At 41.5% G+C, this 20,597-nt stretch overlaps 1 protein-coding gene across 4 annotated transcripts in view; it reads left to right on the top strand.

The window, feature by feature from the left end:
* The first annotated feature begins 1,102 nt into the window (after positions 1 to 1,102).
* The window catches only part of LOC122549185 (cancer-associated gene 1 protein homolog), an 87,499-nt gene continuing 68,004 nt past the window's right edge, over positions 1,103 to 20,597 (top strand). For all 4 annotated transcript variants that reach the window (XM_043688569.1, XM_043688572.1, XM_043688570.1 and 1 more), the window contains exons 1-3: positions 1,103 to 1,235; positions 9,637 to 9,716; positions 17,166 to 17,375. In XM_043688569.1, the coding sequence (XP_043544504.1) occupies positions 1,106 to 1,235; positions 9,637 to 9,716; positions 17,166 to 17,375 (420 nt within the window). In that variant the 5' untranslated portion in view covers positions 1,103 to 1,105. The remainder of the gene's footprint in view (positions 1,236 to 9,636; positions 9,717 to 17,165; positions 17,376 to 20,597) is intronic.

Below are 20,597 nucleotides of genomic sequence, written 5' to 3'. Positions count from 1 at the left end.
TGATCAACAGTAGGAAGCCCCAGGCAATATTTTCCATCTTACCTCCTAATGCAGGGACCAGTATTCCCTCAACTCTACAAGGTGGTGACTACTTAACACTCTAGGGATCAAATCTGAGGGCTGTGTAGTTTACATGGCTCAATTCCATGCCACACTTTAGGTCAGCATTGTAGGGATTCTACATTTATTGAAAAACTAAGGTGTGCATTCATGCAATGAGAATCTGGATGCTAAGAAAACTTACCACAGGAAAAGGTCTCAGAAAGAGATGATAAATCCAGATTTTGCGAAAATTCTTCCAAAGCATCCAAACAGAGAAGACTACTACCACATTCTGCTTTCCTCTTTTCGTCTGGGTAGCTATTACTATTCATTTCATCCTGGTTTGAAACCCAAACAGAAGGTAGTATGTGCACCAGTATTGCAAATCATAGATTAAGTACAAGGACAGCCAGTAATCAACAAACATTCCTACACACTTCACTGACAATGAAATTTTGCTTCATATTATTTTATTCACTAAAGTTGGAATAAACAATATTGTGAAAAGACCTGTCAGAAAGCATACCATGATATTGATAGTTTTGTTAAACATGCATGAAATTACTTACTTCGCTAAACATCCGGTACATTTAAATTAACATTTGTATGTTGCTTAGATAGCCACAAGGACATTTAATATTTTTACAATAGTTTTGTTAATTGAAAAGAATTTTAGCTGTTAACTGTGGTTATTTAGGCTAAATAACCACAGTTAACAGCTAAAATTCTTTTCAATTAACAAAACTATTGTAAAAATATTAAATGTCCTTGTGGCTATCTAAGCAACATACAAATGTTAATTTAAATGTACCGGATGTTTAGCGAAGTAAGTAATTTCATGCATGTTTAACAAAACTATCAATATCATGGTATGCTTTCTGACAGGTCTTTTCACAATATTGTTTATTCCAACTTTAGTGAATAAAATAATATGAAGCAAAATTTCATTGTCAGTGAAGTGTGTAGGAATGTTTGTTGATTACTGGCTGTCCTTGTACTTAATCTATGATTTGCAATACTGGTGCACATACTACCTTCTGTTTGGGTTTCAAACCAGGATGAAATGAATAGTAATAGCTACCCAGACGAAAAGAGGAAAGCAGAATGTGGTAGTAGTCTTCTCTGTTTGGATGCTTTGGAAGAATTTTCGCAAAATCTGGATTTATCATCTCTTTCTGAGACCTTTTCCTGTGGTAAGTTTTCTTAGCATCCAGATTCTCATTGCATGAATGCACACCTTAGTTTTTCAATAAATGTAGAATCCCTACAATGCTGACCTAAAGTGTGGCATGGAATTGAGCCATGTAAACTACACAGCCCTCAGATTTGATCCCTAGAGTGTTAAGTAGTCACCACCTTGTAGAGTTGAGGGAATACTGGTCCCTGCATTAGGAGGTAAGATGGAAAATATTGCCTGGGGCTTCCTACTGTTGATCAGATCCTGAGCAAAGTACATGTAAAGCAAATGATCAGGTTCAGTGGTGATGTTGATTATTGCCAAGTTGCCCACCAGCATTCACTTTCCAGAAAATGTTACTTCAGCAAGAGTCTATAGGGAGGGAAGAATGGAAGAAAATTGGTATTTTTGTTAAAACTCCCTGGCAAAATCAATGGAACTGACAGCTCGTGAACCCCCTGGGCCTAATAATCTATGTCCCAAGAGAAGAACTTCTTGAGGTAATGAGTTGGTTGTCATCTTCTGTAGATTCTGGGTCAATCTTGGCACATTGAAGAGTTGAAAATGTAGGTGCGCTATTTTTTAAAAAAAAATATGGGAAGAGAGAGAACCATGACTTGTTCTGGATGTAAGTTTGATTGCTGAGCTAGAAGGTTCACTTTCAGACGTTTCGTCACCATACTAGGGAGCATCAACGGTGAACCTCCAGATGAAGCACTGGCGGTATGGCCCGCTTTGTATTTATGTGTTTAGGTTTCCTTGAGTTTGTCATGTCATTTCCTGTGGTGATGTCATTTCCTGTTTTTTTTCTCTGGTGGTAAATGGGATCCAAGTCGATGTGTTTGTTGATAGTGTTCTGATTGGAATGCCATGCTTCTAGAAACTCGTGTGTCTCTGTTTGGCTTGTCCTAGGATGGATGTGTTGCCTCAGTCAAAGTGGTGTCCTTTCTCATCTGTATGTAAGGGTACTAGTGAGAATGGGTCATGTCTTTTTGTGGCTAGTTGATGTTCATGTATCCTGGTGGCTAGTTTCCTGCCTGTTTGTCCAGTGTAGTGTTCATTACAGTTCTTGAAAGGTATTTTGTAAATTACATTTATTTTGCTTGTTGTCTGTATAGGGTCTTTCAAGTTTATTAGCTGCTATTTTAGTGTGTTGGTGGGTTTGTGGGCTACCATGATACCAAGAGGTCTGAGCAACTAGTGAGAATGGGTCATGTCTTTTTGTGGCTAGTTGATGTTCATGTATCCTGGTGGCTAGTTTCCTGCCTGTTTGTCCAGTGTAGTGTTCATTACAGTTCTTGCAAGGTATTTTGTAAATTACATTTATTTTGCTTGTTGTCTGTATAGGGTCTTTCAAGTTTATTAGCTGCTATTTTAGTGTGTTGGTGGGTTTGTGGGCTACCATGATACCAAGAGGTCTGAGCAGTCTGGTAGTCATTTCCGAGATGTTTTTGATGTAGGTGAGAGTGGCTAGGGTTTCTGGACGTGTTCTGGACAACACGCAGACAACATGTCTAGAAACCCTAGCCACTCCCCTACAGCAAAGACATCTCGGAAATGACTACCAGACTGCACAGACCTTGTGGCCACAAACCCACCAACACACTAAAATAGAGCTCATGAACTTGAAAGACTCTATACTGACAGCAAGCAAAACTAATATCATTTACAAAATACCTTGCAACAACTGTATCAAACACTACATTGGACAAACAGGCAGGAAACTAGCTACTAGGATACATGAACATCAACTAGCCACAAAAAGACATGACCCACTCTCACTAGTATCCTTACATACAGAAGAGGAAGGACACCACTTCGACTGGGACAATACCGCCATCCTCGGACAAGCCAAACAGAGACTAACACACGAGAATTCCTAGAAGCATGGCATTCCAACTGAAACTCTGTCAACAGACTTGGATCCCATTTACCACACCCTGAGAAAAAAAACAAGAAGTGATGTCTCTGCAGGAAAAGACGTCACCACCGGAAATGATGTCACCAACCAAGGAAACCTAAATAGAAAGCAGGCCATGCCACCAGTGCTTCATCCGGAGGCTCACTGATGATGTTACCTAGTATGGTGACGAAATGTCTAAAAACGAACCTTCCAGCTCAGTGAGGAAACCTGGAAGGAACCTGAGCTACAAATCTTCGCAAAACTCACTACCCATGACTTGTAGACCGATTTTAGCCTACTATCTGTAGTCAGGAAAATGGAGCCTATTGTAAAGTATGTTATATCAGGACACTTAAAAAATACCTGTGGGATTACACACAGTCAGCATGGATTTTTAAAAGGGAAGTAGTCTTTGACAAAACATATTGGAGTTTTCTTTTTTGTGGATGTCACTAATAAAAACAGATCAGGAAGAAGCAGAGGATGTATTATATTTGGATTTCAGAATGCTTTGGATGACAAGTTCCACAAGAGGTTATTGTGCAAAATCCAAGCATGTGGGATTGGTGGTAATATACTGCCACTTACTGATTAGCAGCTAGGAAACACAGTAGGGATAGATTGGTTGCTTTCAAAGTGGAAAGCAGTGACAAGTCAGGTACTGCAGGAATCAGTGGTTGGGCTCTTGTTTGCTGCTACAAAACTAGTTGTGATTGAGGATGATGCAAAGAGACTTCAAGGCAATTTAGACAAGTTGAATGAATGGTAGATACAGCAGAATGAGAATAAATGTCAGTTTGTCTCCTTCATAGAAAAAAAAGGCAGTATTATTTAAATGGTGATAGGTTGCGAAATGTTATGCATAAAGGGACTTGGCTGTCCTTGATATTGAAAGCAAGCATGCAGGTACAATAAGCAGTTAAGATTGTAAATGCTGTATTGGCCTTCATTACAAGAGGATACAAAGTAAGGAAGTTTTACTGCGGCTGTATAAAGCAATGATAGGACTACACCTCAAGTGCTGTGCACAATTTTAATTTCTTTAAGGAAATAATATATTTGCTATGGAGGGAGTGCAGTGAAGGGTCACCAGCGAGATTCCTGTGATAGATTTGTCCTGTGTGGAGAGACTGGTTGACTAGACCTGCATTTAAATGAGTTGAGAGGGATCTCATTGAAATTCTGACAGGACTGGATAGGCTAGACACAGGGATGATTTTCCTTGGACAGAGACCCTCCGGATTTGTAATAAGCCATTTTGTACTGAGATGAGGAGACAGTTCTTCTGAAAGTGTGAACCTGTGGAATTTTGTACCACAGAAAACTTGGGAGGTCAAGTCATTAAATATATTTAAGAAAGTGGTAGACTTTCTAGAAGCTAAAGGTGTCAGAGGGTATGTGTTGAGAGTGAGAGTAATGTGTTGCAATAGAGGATCATCGCAATCATGTTGAATGGCGGCGTGGGCTCAAAAGGTTGGTAGGCCTATTCCTGTTTTGATGTTTTATGTTTCCCAACTCATGAATATTGGTAACTTGGCAAAGGTACTGTGTGGAAGGATTCTGTTGCCATATGACAAGGTGAATCACTGTCTTCTTACTTTCTTCTACTGTTCTCTCTTTACTGTAACTGTCAGGGCATGGAAACAGACCCTTCATTCCAGAGCTAGTCTGTGTTGATCATGTCCCAAAATAAACTAATCACACTTGCCTGTGTTTGGCCCAGATCCCTCCAAACCTTTCTTATTCCTTATCCAACTTTTAAATGTTGTAACTGTATTTGCAGCCACTACTTCCTCTGGCAGTTCATTCCACACATGAACCATTTTTATTTTTAAAAAAGTTGTCTGTCATGTCTTTTTAAAATCTTTCTCCTCTCACCTTAAAAGTATGCCCTCTAGTTTTGAATTCCACCATCCTGGGAAAAGAGTATTGTCATTCACCTTATCTATGCCACTTATGATTTTATAAAGTTCAGTAAGATCACCCCTCAACCTCCTTCACTCCAGTCAAGGAAAGTCCCAGCTTATTTTTATAACACAAACCCTCCATGCCTGGGAACATCCTGGTAAATCTTTTCTGAACCCTCTCCAGTTTTGAAATATTCTCCCTCTAACATGGCAACCAGAACAGCAGACAGCATTCCAGAAGAGGCCTCACCTATGTCCTTTATAACCACAGCATGATGTCCCAATCCCTATAAATGTGAAGTGCTGCATTGTGAAAAAGCAAGTCAGGGCAGGACTTATAAGATCCTGGGGAGTCCTGCTGAACAGCAACCTTGGAGTGCAGTCTCATAGCTCCTTGAAAGTGGTGTCATCTAGATAGGATAGTGAAGAAGGAGTTTGATATTGGTCAGTGCATTGAGTATAGGAGTTGGGAGGTCATTTGAGGCCATATTGAACAGTGGTTAGGCCACTTTTGGAATACTGTGTGTAATTCTGGTCTCCCTAATATAGGAAGGATGTTGTGAAACTTGAAAGGGTTCAGAAAGGTTTACAAAGGTTGCCAAGGTTGGAGGGTTTGAGCTATAGGCAGAGGCTGAACAGGCTTGGGCTATTTTACCTGGAGCTTCGGAGGTTGAAGGATGACCTATAGTGGTTTATAAACTCATGAAGGGCATGGATAGGTTAAATAGACATTCTTTTCCCTAGGGAAGTCCGAAACTAGAGGGCGTAGGTTGAAGGTAAGAAGGGAAAGATTTAAAAGTGATCTTAAAGAGCAACTTTAAATGCAGTGGGTGATGGCTGTATGGACAGAGTTGCCAGAGGAAATGGTAGAGGCTGGTACAATTATGTTTAAAAGGCTTCTGGATGGAAACCTGAATAGGAAGGGTTTAGAGGGATATGGGCCAAATGCTGGCAAATGGGACTAGATTTATTTAGGATATCTGGTCGGCATGGACGAGTTGGACCGAAGAGTCTGTTTCTGTGCTGGACATCTCCTTGATTCTACACTCGATGCACTGACCGACGAAGGCAAACAAATCCTGCCTTCACCACCCTACCTCCCTAGGACTCTCCTTTCAAAGGAGCTATGCCCCAGCACCCTTATGTTTCATTGTTTGCCAACACTCCCCATGGGCTCTGCATTAACTGTAGGCAAACTAGTCGAGCCTTGGTTTGCCTTCCAAAATGCAGCACCTCGCATTTATCTAAAACTCTATTTAGCACTCCTCAGCCCACTGGCCCCATATATTTAAGTTCCTGTTGTATAGAGAGTTAATCTTCTCTATCCATTATACCACCTATTTTGGTGTCATCTGCAAACTTGCTAACCATACCTCCCATATTCAAATCCAAATTATATAAGTGACAAAGCAGTGGACCCAGCACTGATTCTTGTGGCACACTGCTGGTCAAGCCTTCAGTTCAAAATGCAATCCTGTACTACCGCTCTCGGTCTCCTAGTTGTTATTAATTCCAAAGTGCAGAAATCTGCACGTGCAAAGTGATTGTATTAATGTGCTTTACATAATGGTGAAATTATTAGACATAAAATATGTCTTGCATCACATACCTCTTTGTGGATAAAGAAATATTGTCAAACCTTTGTCTTACTCTCATCAGGACAGCCAAAAAGAGAAAATCTTATAGGGATCGGAATGAAATGGGTTATGGAAGCCTAGGAGAAACTCACGAGAAGTTTAATGAGGCCAATATCTATTTCAGGAACAACTCTGCATTTTTCATTCTGCTCCATTCATGCAACTGTCTGAAGCCATGTGTGCATAAGTTCAGCTGTGCGTAAAGCAGTGGTCACCTATGACTTGTTTAAATTCGCCCAAGATGGTTCACTGCAAATTACTTGAATTATACTCTTGGCACAGGTTACCAGCACCTGACTAGCACTTGTATTGCACAGCTGACTGCTCAATATTATTCATGAGCTGCATCTTTTTTTTTAAAATGCATTCTTTCCACACATTGGGCCTAGTCCTAGATGGCAAGTTCCAATGAGTCAAACTTGCCAAACAAAGGCATGATGTGAGAAATGCTTACCCCCAACTCAAAGACAACCGTTGTGAGCAAATTTCTTCAGGACCATGGTTTACTCTCATCTCTGCTGAAATAACTCCGCAGAGGCCAGTATCCCATCATCAGGTCACCCTTTATTTACATATGAATAATCCTTGACTGTAGTATTGCTTCATTCAGAGTTTGGTACCAGAGTGTCAGTATCTCTGACACTCTAACCTTTTTTATATGTCAACCAAGCCTCCCTGATTGTCCAGATTAACAGCCTTACTCGGGAAACTCTTATTATGTCCAGTTGGCCGACCTCACTACAATCACTATATCATGTTCTTCCTCTTTATCATTAGAATTTTGTTGTTCACCCAGGGCATATTCATAGAGATCCTGGTGTAAATGCCATGAGGTGACTTTGTTTTTGCTCAGTATGAATGATGATGCCTAGTGTACTATTAACTTTTCCTCAACTGCTGATGTCCTCCAGCCTGGGTTGTCTAACATGCAGCCTCTGGGCCAGAATCCAACCTGCTATGTGTCTCTATCTGACTCATGGGCTTGCTGTTAAAAATACAAGTAAATGGAAGTGAGGGATCTATGAAGAATTGCCCTTGCAATCACAGGCCATTTCTCTCCCATATTTGCTGTTGATAAAGCTCACCAGTAAGTAAGAGGTGTAAAATCTGTTATTGGAGGAGCAGCAAACAGAGTGAATAGCTTTTCTTTTGCTTTTCATAGCCATGGTGCATTCTGTCTCAATGTTTGGCAGTACTGTCCCTCGCCTCAACCCCTAAAGGAACATGAGTGAGCTGGGGAGGCTTCAAGGAATCAGTCAGAACAACTGCAGCGCCCGCCTAGACAGTTTAAATTTAAATAGGTGCATCTTGCCACCTTCAATTCTTCCCCTGTTGTAAAATGTCCAATCTTAATGGATCCAGGGACCATGAGCAAGATTTAAGTTCTTGCAACTGCTTCAATAACAATGAGCTAACTTGGGTAATAGTCAATTGTTTTTCCTTTCTGCTTAACATTGCAACCTTTATTTTGATGGCTAAAAAGAGGAGAAACACAGATTTAAAGATTGATTACATTCACGTTTTTTTCAAACAAACGAAAACCAAATGGGGAGAAAAGAATATCACCAACTTTGAGCTTTTCATATGTGAAGCTTTCATTGTGATTATTAGTAAGCAGAATGCAAAGCATAATCCCATTCACAGCAGACAAGAAATTTATGTTATCAAGACGGGCAGCACAGTGGCTCATTAGTTAGCACTGCTGCTTCACAGCGCCAGGGACCCGGGTTCAATTCCAGCCTCGGGTGACTGTGTGGAGTTTGCATATTCTTGCCGTGTCTGCGTGGGTTTTCTCTGGATGCTCCACAATCCAAACCTGTGCAGGTTAGGTGGATTGGCCATGCTAAATTGCCCATAGTGTTCAGGGATGTGTAGATTGGGTGCATTAGTCAGAGGTAAATATAGGGTACAGGAGTGGATCTGGGTGGGTTAGTCTTTGGAGGGCCGGTGTGGACTTGTTAGGCTGAAGGGCCTGTTTCCACAGTGGAGGAATTCTAATTCTAATTCCAAAGATATGCCAATATATTAGTGCATAGGTATCCAAGAAAACCATTTTGTCACCATTTCTTGCATTGCACCTCATTATTAGTGAGAGCATTCTTTTGATTGAAAACTTTGCTTTCAATCTGTTACTTGTTGCATCATAACATCTATCAGCACCTTCATATACAGCTTAGTAAATTAGGCTTTCAAAACTGCAGGCAGAGCTATAATTTTTTTTGGTCTGGTGCTCAGCTGACAACTTCCATGACTTCATAAATGTTTTGAAAATTGTAAAAGCAATATCAAAGGTAAGATTGTAATAAGGGTGAAGGGAAGATGGCAGCTGGGAAATTTAGCATGATTTGCATCCTCATTGAATTTCCTGAGGGTAAGTGATGCTGCACATTTACCTGCATTCAATGCGGTTAAGGAACATCATGGGGAAGACATGTGCCCATGGCACTGTTTGCACCAATGACCTGACATTTACCTTAGGGAACAGTGAGGTCTGCAGATGCAGGAGATCAAAGTTGAGTGTGTTGCTGGAAAAGCACAGCAGGTCAGGCAGCATCCGAGCAGGAGAATCAACGTTTCAGGCCGGAGCCCTTTATCAGGAAAGTTATTTGCTGATTCCTGATGAAGCGCTCCTTCCCGAAACGTCGATTCTCCTGCTCCTCCGATGCTGCCTGACTTGCTGTGCTTTTCCAGCAACACATGCTCAACATTTATTTATCTTAGACCAGCATATTTCTCCCCTTACCCTTTTTTTGTCACAAATGTGTTTTTTACAAGTTGACTGCAGGAATTGCTGGCTATTATACCTAACCAGAAATAAGTTTATTATTTTTTTAAAAATGAAAGTTATTTGTCTGCTGAAGAATGACTGATGATGGAGCTTTAAAATCAGGCTCCATAATGAACTTCTATACCTTTTGAAGGTTATGTGAAGAGTATGCCATGTTGGCTTATTTTTGTTTTTATTCTTAGAAAGTGATACTGATGAATCCATAATAAAGGAGGAAGACTTTAACTCAGAAAAGAAGACTGGTAATGCTGCTGGCGAGGAGGTCAGTTGAAGATGTTGCATAGGTTTGACCTGTTATTAAAATAAAATCGCTATTATAGAATGTTGGTACATTGCTAAACACAAGACTGTAAAATCTACATGACTCCTGTAAATCATCAACCGATCGATGTATGTCTCTCACCAACAACCAATGTTTAAAGTGCACCTTCACCTTCACCTTCCATCTCACTCAAATCTCATTGATCAAATTACTCAAATGTCAGAGCTAAATTCAAATTTTGTGATCATTACCCTTTGGTCGGTTTCCCTGGAATTTCTCAATTTTACTTACATGATTTAAGGATACTACAGGATCTGACCAGCTATTTTGCAGCAATCCGTGGCTGATTGTGTCTAATAGAATGTACAAATCCCTAGAAAGTGCAACAATACAGTTTCTAGAAAGGCAGTGAATGTACCTGGGCTGACACTTGATTCAGTGTAGAAATGGAGAGAAAAATCTCTAAAAATTGTGACTTCGTGTGACCTTTTCTGGTTTTTCAGCTGCATCTTGTTAGTTTTCTCTAGCAGCTTTGCTGTCAGATAGGCTTCCTGTCACCTACATTGTACAAATGATGCTATAAAAATAGCCTTGCATTGGGTCAAAATTACTATCAGGCCCCAGCTTCTACATTTCTGTTAGTTCTTCCTTTGGTTTGTTTGGAAGTTGACAAAGATAAATTGCTGTTGGATGGAAGCAAGGCAAGCTGGAGATGGTAAATCACCATGTCTGATTTTTAAAATCTGCTTTTCAGTACTGGATGGGTTTAAGCTCCACCTCAGTGCTCAAAATTCTTAGATTGATTTGTTAGTGGTGCCAGGTGATTAAACACTTGCTATAATGAGTTGAAATTGTGCTGCTATTCGCTCTTATCAATGCTCTGTCAGTCTGTCCTCCATTTAATTTGTTGCAGATGTGCTAAATTTCCTTTATTAGCTGACAATGAGGAGAGTTCAGTGTTTCACTGCAGTCTCTCCCAAAATGACTCCTAATATGGTGAGGGGAGATTCACCTTTTTTAACATTAGAGAAAAGCTGTAGAATTTTAGTTGAAGTAAAAGAGGTAATTTCATTACTCTCCTGTCTGCTTTTCTGTTAAGGTTGCAGTAGAAAGAAAAATGCATCATTTGGAGGCAGAAAAAGAAATGTCCTTTTGTTTCCCTTTGATTTCCACGGTTATATTATGTGTGCTTCAATAGCTAACATGATTTAGGGTAAAGCAAGGCCAAAAACACTAATTCCTACTTTCTGTGTTCATTGCTCAGTTAAGAGGTTTACCAGAGTTTGTATGTTATGTTGTTCCAACAATTAGAAAGAGTCAAGAGTCCATTGTCTTTACTCCCTTTCCCCCTCCCAAACCAATCCTTTCTGACAAGCCAACAATTTTGGCTTCAATTTGGAGAACTTTTTCCCAGCTGTTCTATCAGTTCTACAGTAGTAGAAACGCGCAGACTAACTTGAAAGAGTTACCTATTAATGTCTAGTAAAACACGAATTAAAAACTGGTCTTGTGTTGACCATGGAAACACTGTTGTCTGTTGTAAAAACCCATTTGGTCCACTAATGTCCTTTTAGGGAAAGAAATTTGTCACTGTTATCTGGTCTGTCCTGGCCTACATATGACTCCAGACCCACAGCAATGTGATTGACTCTGACTCTGAATTGCCCACCTGAGATAGGCAATAAATGCTGGTGTAGTTAGTGACATCCCATGAATGATTTAAAAAAAAACAATAGTACAGCACAGGAATAGGCCCTTCGGCCTGGTATTACTGTGCTGACCAAGATGCTGTTCTAATCTAATCCTATTGGCTTGCACATGGTCTATATCCCTCTATTCCCTGCCTGTTCATGTGTCTGTCTAAATGCCTGTGAAACATTGCTATCGTATCTGCTTTTACCACCTCCCCTGGCAGGAACTACCACCCTCTGTGTAAAAGAAGTTGCATCGCATATCCCCTTTAAACTTTCTCCTTCTTAGCTTAAACCTATGCCCCTGAGTATTTGTCATTTCACCCTGGGACAAAAAGACTCTTGATTATCCACCCTATCCGTGCTGTTCACAATTTTATCAGGTGACCCTTGAGCCTCTGCCGCTCTTGAGAAAGTAGTCCAAGTTTGTCCAACCATTCAATCTAGCTAATATACTCTCATCTAGGCAATGTTCTGGCAAGGCCCCCTCCCCCCTCTGCCAAGCCCTTTGCACCCTCTCAAAAGCTTCCATATCTTCCTTATAATGTGGCGAACAGAACTTCACACAGCACCTCAATGTGGCCTAACTGAAGTTTTATACTGCTGCAACATAACTTTCCAATTTTTTACACTCCGTTCCCTGATCATTGAAGGCAAGCATGTCATCTGCCTTTCTGTAACCACCTTATCCACTTATGTTGCCATTTTTACGGACCAATGGACTTGCACCCCAAAATCCCTCTGTATATCAGTGCCTACAAGGTTCCTACCATTTACTGTATACTATGCTCCTGCATTTGACCTGCCAAAATGCATCACCTCACACTCATCTGGATTAAATTTGTCTGCTATTTCTCCACCCAACTTTCCAATTGATCTATATCCTGCTGTATCCTTTGACAACACTCCTCACTATCCACAACCTCTACAATTTTCATGTTGTCTGGGAACTTACTAATAAGACCACTGACATTTTCATCTAAATCATTTACAATATGTATTTATATATCAGAGATCCCAGGATCGATCCTTGCGGAACACCATTGGTAACAGACCTCCAGTCAGCAAAATGCTCTTCAGCAATTACCACCTATCTTTTGTAACTAAGCCAATTTTTGTTAACCAAATTACCAACTCACCATGGATTCCATTATGAATGAATATCTTCTGGAGTAGCCTATGATGAGGAACATTGTCGAATTTAGTTAAGTCCATGTAGACATTTTCCATTAATGTACCTTCCTCAGTAATCTTGGTCACTTCCTCAAAAAACTCAATCAGATTTATGAGACAAGACCTCCCTGAGTTCAATGCCATGCTGACTATCCCTAATAAGCCCATTCTTTTCCAATTATAATATTTGGAGCCATAACTACTGGTTGAAACTGTTATTTAGGATGAATGAAACTGAATAAACAATGGCTGTGTACATCACCCTTGATAATTTAAGAGTACAGGATAGAGCCTTTCAGATTTAGATTAATTTTGTTTAATCCATTATTTTCCTTTAGTGATTTACTATTTAAACCACTGAAATTGTATTTCATCACAGCTAAGATCAACAGTGAGTGTAAGAAACGCAGATTATAATCCCACATCAGGGAGTGCAGTGATAATGTGTCTACTTCTGGTCCAGTAGGCCTGAGTTCAAGTGGGCCGCATGGTGACTCAATGGTTAGCACTACTGCCTCACAGTGCCAGGGACCCAGGTTCGATTCCAGCCTCAGGCAACTGTCTGTGTGGAGTTTGTACATACTTCCCTGTGTTTGTGTGGGATTCCTCTGGGTGCTCTGATTTCCTCCCACAGTCTAAAGACGTGCAGGTGAATCAGCCATACTAAATTGTCTGTAGTGTTCAGGGATGTATAGGTTAGGTTAGATGCATTAGTCAAGGGAAATGTCGGGTCATGGGCCTTGGTGGGATATTCTTCGAAGGGGTGATGTGGACTTGTTGGGCTGAAGGGCTTGTTTCCACACTAGGAATTCTAATTCTAAAAAAGTCTCACTTTCTCCGGAGGTGTGCTGACATTTCTGAACAAGTTGCTTAGGAAATATCTGCAATCCCATGTTTGTGGGGTTTATTCTTCAAACTATGAATGAATAATCAACATTAATTAATATTGGTTAGTAATTAATTAATTGAAATGGGAGGTGAGGGTGAGGAACTGTTGACAGCTGTACGTAGGGAAATGAGGTCTGGAATCAAAGCTATTGCCGATATTCTTAATTATTCCTAATGTGATTTTCAGTAATGCAAATACATTAGTTCCTGAGCTTTCATTAATTAGAATCCCTCAGGGTCCTATAGCTTGGTAGGTTTTGTCCATATGGAGCAATTCCAAATTTTGAAATTAATTTTAAAAATAGCTAATGTGTGAGATTATAATTTAATTGACAATTTAGTGCTGAAAGAAGAACAGTTTTGTGCTTGTGACTTCTGTCTCTATAGGATATAGGGTTGTCTGTGTCTCCACATAGGGGAGAAAACAACTCCAAAGGGCCCAACAGATATAGTCTTGTGCCAAGGATTAAAGGGCTTTTGGGGGGCTAAAATCTATAGTGATGTGGCAATTGTGAAGTGCCATTAACTCCTGTTTGTTTAAGAAGATATAGAACATGACATCTTTGTACTGCCTGCTCATTGACTACCTGAAGAAATCATGTAAATCAGCTTAGACATTGCTAGTGTGATTGTTTCAGGGGAGTTTTCATCTGATGAGCTACCAGGTAGCCAGGAGACCAGTGCACTGAAGGCAAGGGAGCATGTGAGTTCTGCAGATATCTTCTGCAGTTAGCTTGACTGAGGACTTGGGGATGCTTAGAGTATTGCTGCTGGGTCTATGCAACAAAATGTTTGGTGCATTGGGAAGCCTTCTGGGAATGCCTATGGACAGGGTCAGGGAACATGGAGGTATCTGGTTTCAACACAGTACAGGACTTGCACGCAATTTATTGGATTAGTGGTATTAGGTTTGTGCTAAATTGAAGGACTGAAGGGCTTCTTCTGTCTTTATGACTATAATTTTGTGCTTATCTTTCCCCAAAAAGGAGATGGTAACCATCTCCATTTCCACACTGTGGATCCAGCTGTTGGTCATTGTTGGCTAATGCTGCAGTTTTCATTGCAACACAAGCAACAGCCGCCCAAAATCTGTCTGTCTGCTCTGGTGGAAATTTATACAGCTGTTGGTTTGCTGTCTTGCAGTGAAGCCCCTTGCTGCTGTCAGTATGGCTATGGATAAGTATGCAAACTGGTTGGCTGTGTGCCTCTGCAATTTAACAATCTCTGCCCTACAGCGGTGGCAGTGAGTCCATGGAACAGGAGCCTACTAGGATGACTTGCCCACTGCCCATGCTGAGTCTGGAGCCAGCCATAGAATCATAAAGCATGGAAACAGACCATTCGGTCCAACTAGTCCACGCCAATCCTGTTCTCAAACTAAACTCGTCCCATCTGCCTGCTTTCAGCCCACAATCCTCCAAACCTTTCATATATTTGATACAACACATCATCCTCCACCACCTACAGTCAGATTCCACCACCAGAGATATATTTCCCTCCCCACCCCATCTGCATTCTGCAGAGACCACTCCCTCCACAACTCCCTCATTAGGTCCACACCCCCACCAAAACACCCTCCACTCCCGGCATCTTCCCTTGCCACTGCAAAAGGTGTAAAACTTGTGCCCACATCTCCCGCCTCACCTCCCTCCAAGGCCCCAAAAGATCTAGCAGAGTTTTTCCTGCACATCCAAACACCACCTCTACTGTGTCCGTTGCTCTCGATGTGGTCTCTTCTACATTGGGGAGACAGGATGCCAACTCGCAGAATGTTTCAGCGAACATCTCTGGGACACTTGCACCAACAACCTCACTAGGTAAAAACAATGACTGCAGATGCTGGAAACCAGATTTTGGATTAGTGGTACTGGAAGAGCGCAGCAGTTCAGGCAGCATCCAAGGAGCAGCAAAATCAACGTTTCAGGCAAAAGCCCTTCATCAGGCTTTTGCCCGAAACGTCGATTTTGCTGCTCCTCGATTGCTGCCTGAACTGCTGTGCTCTTCCAGCACCACTAATCCAATAACCTCACTGCCCTGTGGCTGACCAGTTCAACTCCCTCGCCCACTCCACCAAGAACATGCAAGTCCGTTGCCTCCACCGCCAAATCCTAGTCACCTGATGCCTGGAGGGAGAATGCCTCATCTTCTACCTTGGGACCCTCCAACCATGGCATCAATGTCGATTTTCACCAGTTTTCTCATTTCCCCTCTCCCCACGTCATCCCAGATCCAACTCAGCACCACCCTCTTGAACTGTCTTACCTGTTATTCTTCCCTGAAGAGCTTATCCCCAAAATGTCGACTCTCCTGCTCCTCAGATGCTGCCTGACTTGCTGTGCTTTTACAGAGCTGAAAATGTGGTGCTGGAAAAGCGCAGCAGGTCAGGCAGCATCCAGGGAACAGGAGAATCGACGTTTTGGGCATAAGCCCTTCTTCAGGGCTTCTTCCTGAAGAAGGGCTTATGCCCGAAACGTCGATTCTCCTGTTCCCTGGATGCTGCCTGACCTGCTGCGCTTTTCCAGCAACACATTTTCAGCTCTGATCTCCAGCATCTGCAGTCCTCACTTTCTCCTGTGCTTTTACAGAACCACACTTTGCAACACTATCGATGTACTTACTTAAATGTCTTTTAAACCGAATCTGCATCCACCATCTCCTCTGGTGGTTCATTCCACACACTAGCCACTGTCTGTGTTAAAACAAAGTTGGCCTTCATCCTTTTTAAATCTTTCTCCTCTCACCTCAAAAATATGACCCCTAATTTTGAACTCCTCCACAAGGAATAGTATAATTAGTTAACATTTGTAAAAATTGTGAAATTACAGTTCTCGATTTGGTTTGTAATGGCTGTTTTCTAATTTTTGTTTTATTTCTCTATTGTGTCCAAGTAGATGTAGTGGTCATGAGTGAATAGGACTGCATTGATGAAAGGGGATTTGGGTTGTGCCTACAGGCATCTCACTGGAACTATAGCCAGGCTAGAAATGGGCACTTACATTGCTGCCTTTGTTCTCCTGTCCTCTCCCCTTCCAAAACTACTTTTTCCTCCTCCCTCTTCGAACAGGCTGGTCACACTTTGTTCATTCTCCTGGTCATGCTCCACACCATGAGAAGGTGTACTTCATGCATTTGTGTCTGGAAACAACTACTTGTTACAGAAGCTTTGAGATCAGCAAAAAAGTACTTTATCACCTTCCCTCTAATGCCTTTTCACTTTTCAAATTTGAAACAACCAAGGGAAACACCAGGAAATGTAAAACTGTAACAAACTCCAGCTCAACCAACAACAGACCGAAGTAGCAGATGATCCATTTAAATCATGCTGTTGGAGAGGTGGAGTCCTTCCTGCTTTTCTGAAGCAAGTTCTCTTCAGCCATGCCAGCTTAAGAGAAAGCATTAGTTGAACCTTTGAGCTGCACTGTGGCGGTGCTGACGTCAATTGGCATTGCCCACTAATCGACATCATGACCTAATACCCACCACCAGGACTGTGCTCAGCATACATCATATTGTGTTGTGTGTCTGTGTGTGCCTTGGGTGTCACTGGGAACTCTCGAGGACAGTCACCATATCGAAAAATTGAACACTACAGATTTTGCTCTTTGTAATCTCTGGTTCCCAAATAAGCAGCACTCTGTGTAGTTATACACTAATGCCAGTATTGATTTTATTTTTTGAAATGTGGTTTTGCTTTTAGAAGACCAGTGCTGTCAGAGACGATGAGCCAAATAAAGGATCACAAGAACTTATTCCAGCAGGCACTGTAAATTCACAGATGCAGCAGCAACATGATAATGTGACAAAACAGCTCAATCATGTCAAAGCTTTAATGCAAGCAAATCAATTATTGACAGAGGGACTTCGAAATAAGTTGCTTCAGATCTGGTGCCATGTGCCTAAAAATGAAGTAAGATGTTCATTATAGTTGCTTTTCCTTATTTTCATTTTATCGAAGCAATTTTTTTAAAAAAATCATGTGATATAGGTTTGTTAGCTGATCCAGAATTTATTGCCTATTGAGGTAAAGTGAGCAAACAGGTATGAATATTCAATTCACAATCGACTATCCCAATGTATTGAGAATACTACAGTAAATGTAACATAAAATAATGTGTACATTACATACAAAATTACTGCTGGTAGGACTTGTATCATAGTAATAGCCCATCTATTCAGCCCATCTGATCAGTCCTGGTATTTATGCTTCTGGGCATGATCATGGACCCCCTCCTATCTATTTAGACATCAACCTATCACCAATCTTTAAATTTGTTTCTCCCTTACAGACTTAACCTAGCTTCCTCAAAGAGATTCCTTTTGTTGTTCTCCTCAATCGCTCCTTGTAGTGACAATTTCCCAAACTGTCACCACTGTGAGTGAAGAAACCTCTGCTGAATGCCCTATTGGATTGATTTAATGTGTCTTGTATTAGTGGGTCTTAGTTTTAAACTCCCCCACTAATGGTAAGATTGTACAAAATTTAATCCAAGTTGACCAGGACCTGTCCTGCCAGCTGTGGAACCAGTCCCCTATCACCTTCACTGGATAAAGCCTACTGTATCAGACAGACACTCAGATCCCAAAGGAGAGATTTTTCTGGTGTCAAGGACCTTGAGGGAACATGTCTTGGTTACATCATCTGCCATTAGTCAGAGATTAGGTTATAGTCCAACAGGTTTATTTGGAAATACAAGCTTTTGGAGCATTGCTCCTTCATCAGGTAGAGAGTGGTGTAGGATCATAGGACACAGAATTTATAGCAAAAGATAATAGTGTCATACTCAAATATGATATATTGAATAAACCTGGATTGCTGTGAAGTGTTTAGTCTTTTAGAATGGGTTGCAGGTTTTGATTCATTAATATGTAAATCCCAGAAAGACTTAACAGCACTCTAGGTTTGTTCAATATATCGCATCAGTGTATGACACTATGATCTTTTGCTATAAGTTCTGTGTCCTATGATCCTGCCCCACTTACTACCTGACGAAGGAGCTGCGCTCCAAAAGCTTGTACTTCAAAATAAACCTGTTGGACTGTAACCTGGTGTTGTGTGATCTTTAACTTTGTCCACCCCAGTCCAACACCAGCACCTTCACATCATAGTCAGAGATTGGGAGCTCTCCATTGTAGAAAGTGCTGACAGCTGCCAGAACCCCAGGATCAGTGAGGGCCCTCAGGCCAGAAGTAAATGAGTGCAAATTTGTAATTGCAGATTCGAGGGTGGAGGGTGTCTCTGACTCACAGTAACCAGTGATAAGAACAGGGGCTGATTCTGAGTGACCTCCCCATTTTGAGGTACTGAATGAAGAAGCCCTTTTCTCTCAAAGAAACCCAATGAGGGCTTGATTTCTAGCCTGCTGTTGGAGGTTTCTGGTGGAGAGGTTTGGAAGGTGCTGTCGAAGGAGCCTTGGTGTTTTGCTGCACTGCATCTTGTGGATTGTATACATTGTCACTGAATGTTGATAGTAAAGGGAGTGGATGTCGTGGGTGGCACATGGGGTGCATGAATCTCTCAATGTTAGTATGCAAATACAACCAATAACTAGGAAAGCTCATTGAACATCGTTGTTTATTGGAAGGGGATTGAACACAAAGGGAGTTTATGTTTCAATCATACATAGTATTTGGGAGAGCACAGCTGGAGTACTGTGTACAATAATAGTCTTTTTACTCAAAGAATAATGCGAATGCATTCAGAGTAGTTCATTGAAGACTTAGAGTAGTACCAGGTATGGGCGAATCATTTTATGAAGAAAGGTTCAACAGACTAGGCTCGTATTAGGTACAAGGTGATTTGATCGTGAGTGGTCTTAATGGGGTAGATGTGTAAAGATTTTTTTCCTCTTTTGGGAGAATCTAGAACTTGTTACAGTTTTAAAAAGAAAAATACACATAGAGTCATAGAAGTGTACAGCATGGAAACAGGCCCTTCGGTCCAACCTGTCCATGACGACCAGATATCCCAACCCAATCTAGTCCCACCTGCCAGCACCCGGCCCATATCCCTCCAAACCCTTCCTATTCATTTACCCATCCAAATGCCTCTTAAATGTTGCAATTGTACCAGCTTCCACCACATCCTCAGGCAGCTCATTCCATACACGTACCACTCTGTGAGAAGGTTGCCTCGTAGGTCTCTTTTATATCTTTCCCCTCTCACCCTAAACCTATGCCCTCTAGTTATGGACTCTCCGAGCCCGGGGAAAAGACTTTGCCTATTTACCTTATCCATGCCCCTCAGAAATTATCCTGTACACTTCTGTAAGCACCCCCGTCAGTCTCTTACACTCCGAAGAAATAAAAGATGTACCTTGTCCAACCTCTGCATGGAATTCAGTCCGTTCAGTCTTGGCAACGTCCTTGTAAATTTCTTCCACACTCTTTCCCGTTTACTAATATCCTTCCGATACCAAAGTGAATAAAAGTGAACACCGTACTCTAAGTGCAGCCTCACCAGCATCCATTATAACTGCAACATATCTCCCAACTTCTCTACTCAGTGCTGTGACTAATGAAGGCCAGTATACCAAAAGCCTTGCTCGCTGCCCTGTCTACCTATGACACCCCATTCAGAGAACCGAGCACCTGAACTGGAAGATCCCTCTGTTCCACTCCACACCTTAAGGCACGGTCATTCACCATGAAACCCCGACCTGATTTGACTATCGAAAATGCAAGATCTCACACTGACCGGTATTAAACACAGTTAACCATTGCTCGTCCCACTTCCACAGCTGATCAAGGTCCTGCTGCAGTTTCTGACAACCTTCCTTACTGTCCACCATACCGCATCTATTCGTGTCATCTGCAAGCTTTCTAATCTTATCTTGTACATGCTCATCCAAATCACTGAGAACGATAACAAACTGCATTGTGACCAGCACTAAACCCTGAAGCACTCACCTAGTTACAGGCCTCCTGTCCAATAAGCATCTTCCACTGTTACACTCTGCTTCCTACCAACAAGTCAATTATGTATGTGTATCCAATTTTCTTGACCCCATGGATTCCATACGATCTAACATTCCACAGCAGCATAACATGTGGAACGCTGTCAAAGGCCTTACTGAAATCCACACAGAACACGTCTACCACCCTGTCGTCATCAGACTTCCTGGTCACATTA

Source organism: Chiloscyllium plagiosum, chromosome 4 (genome assembly GCF_004010195.1).
Source record: "Chiloscyllium plagiosum isolate BGI_BamShark_2017 chromosome 4, ASM401019v2, whole genome shotgun sequence".
NCBI lineage: Eukaryota > Metazoa > Chordata > Chondrichthyes > Orectolobiformes > Hemiscylliidae > Chiloscyllium > Chiloscyllium plagiosum.
The sequence above is the reverse complement of the archived record's forward strand: the minus strand, read 5'-3'. Positions and strand labels throughout refer to the sequence as shown.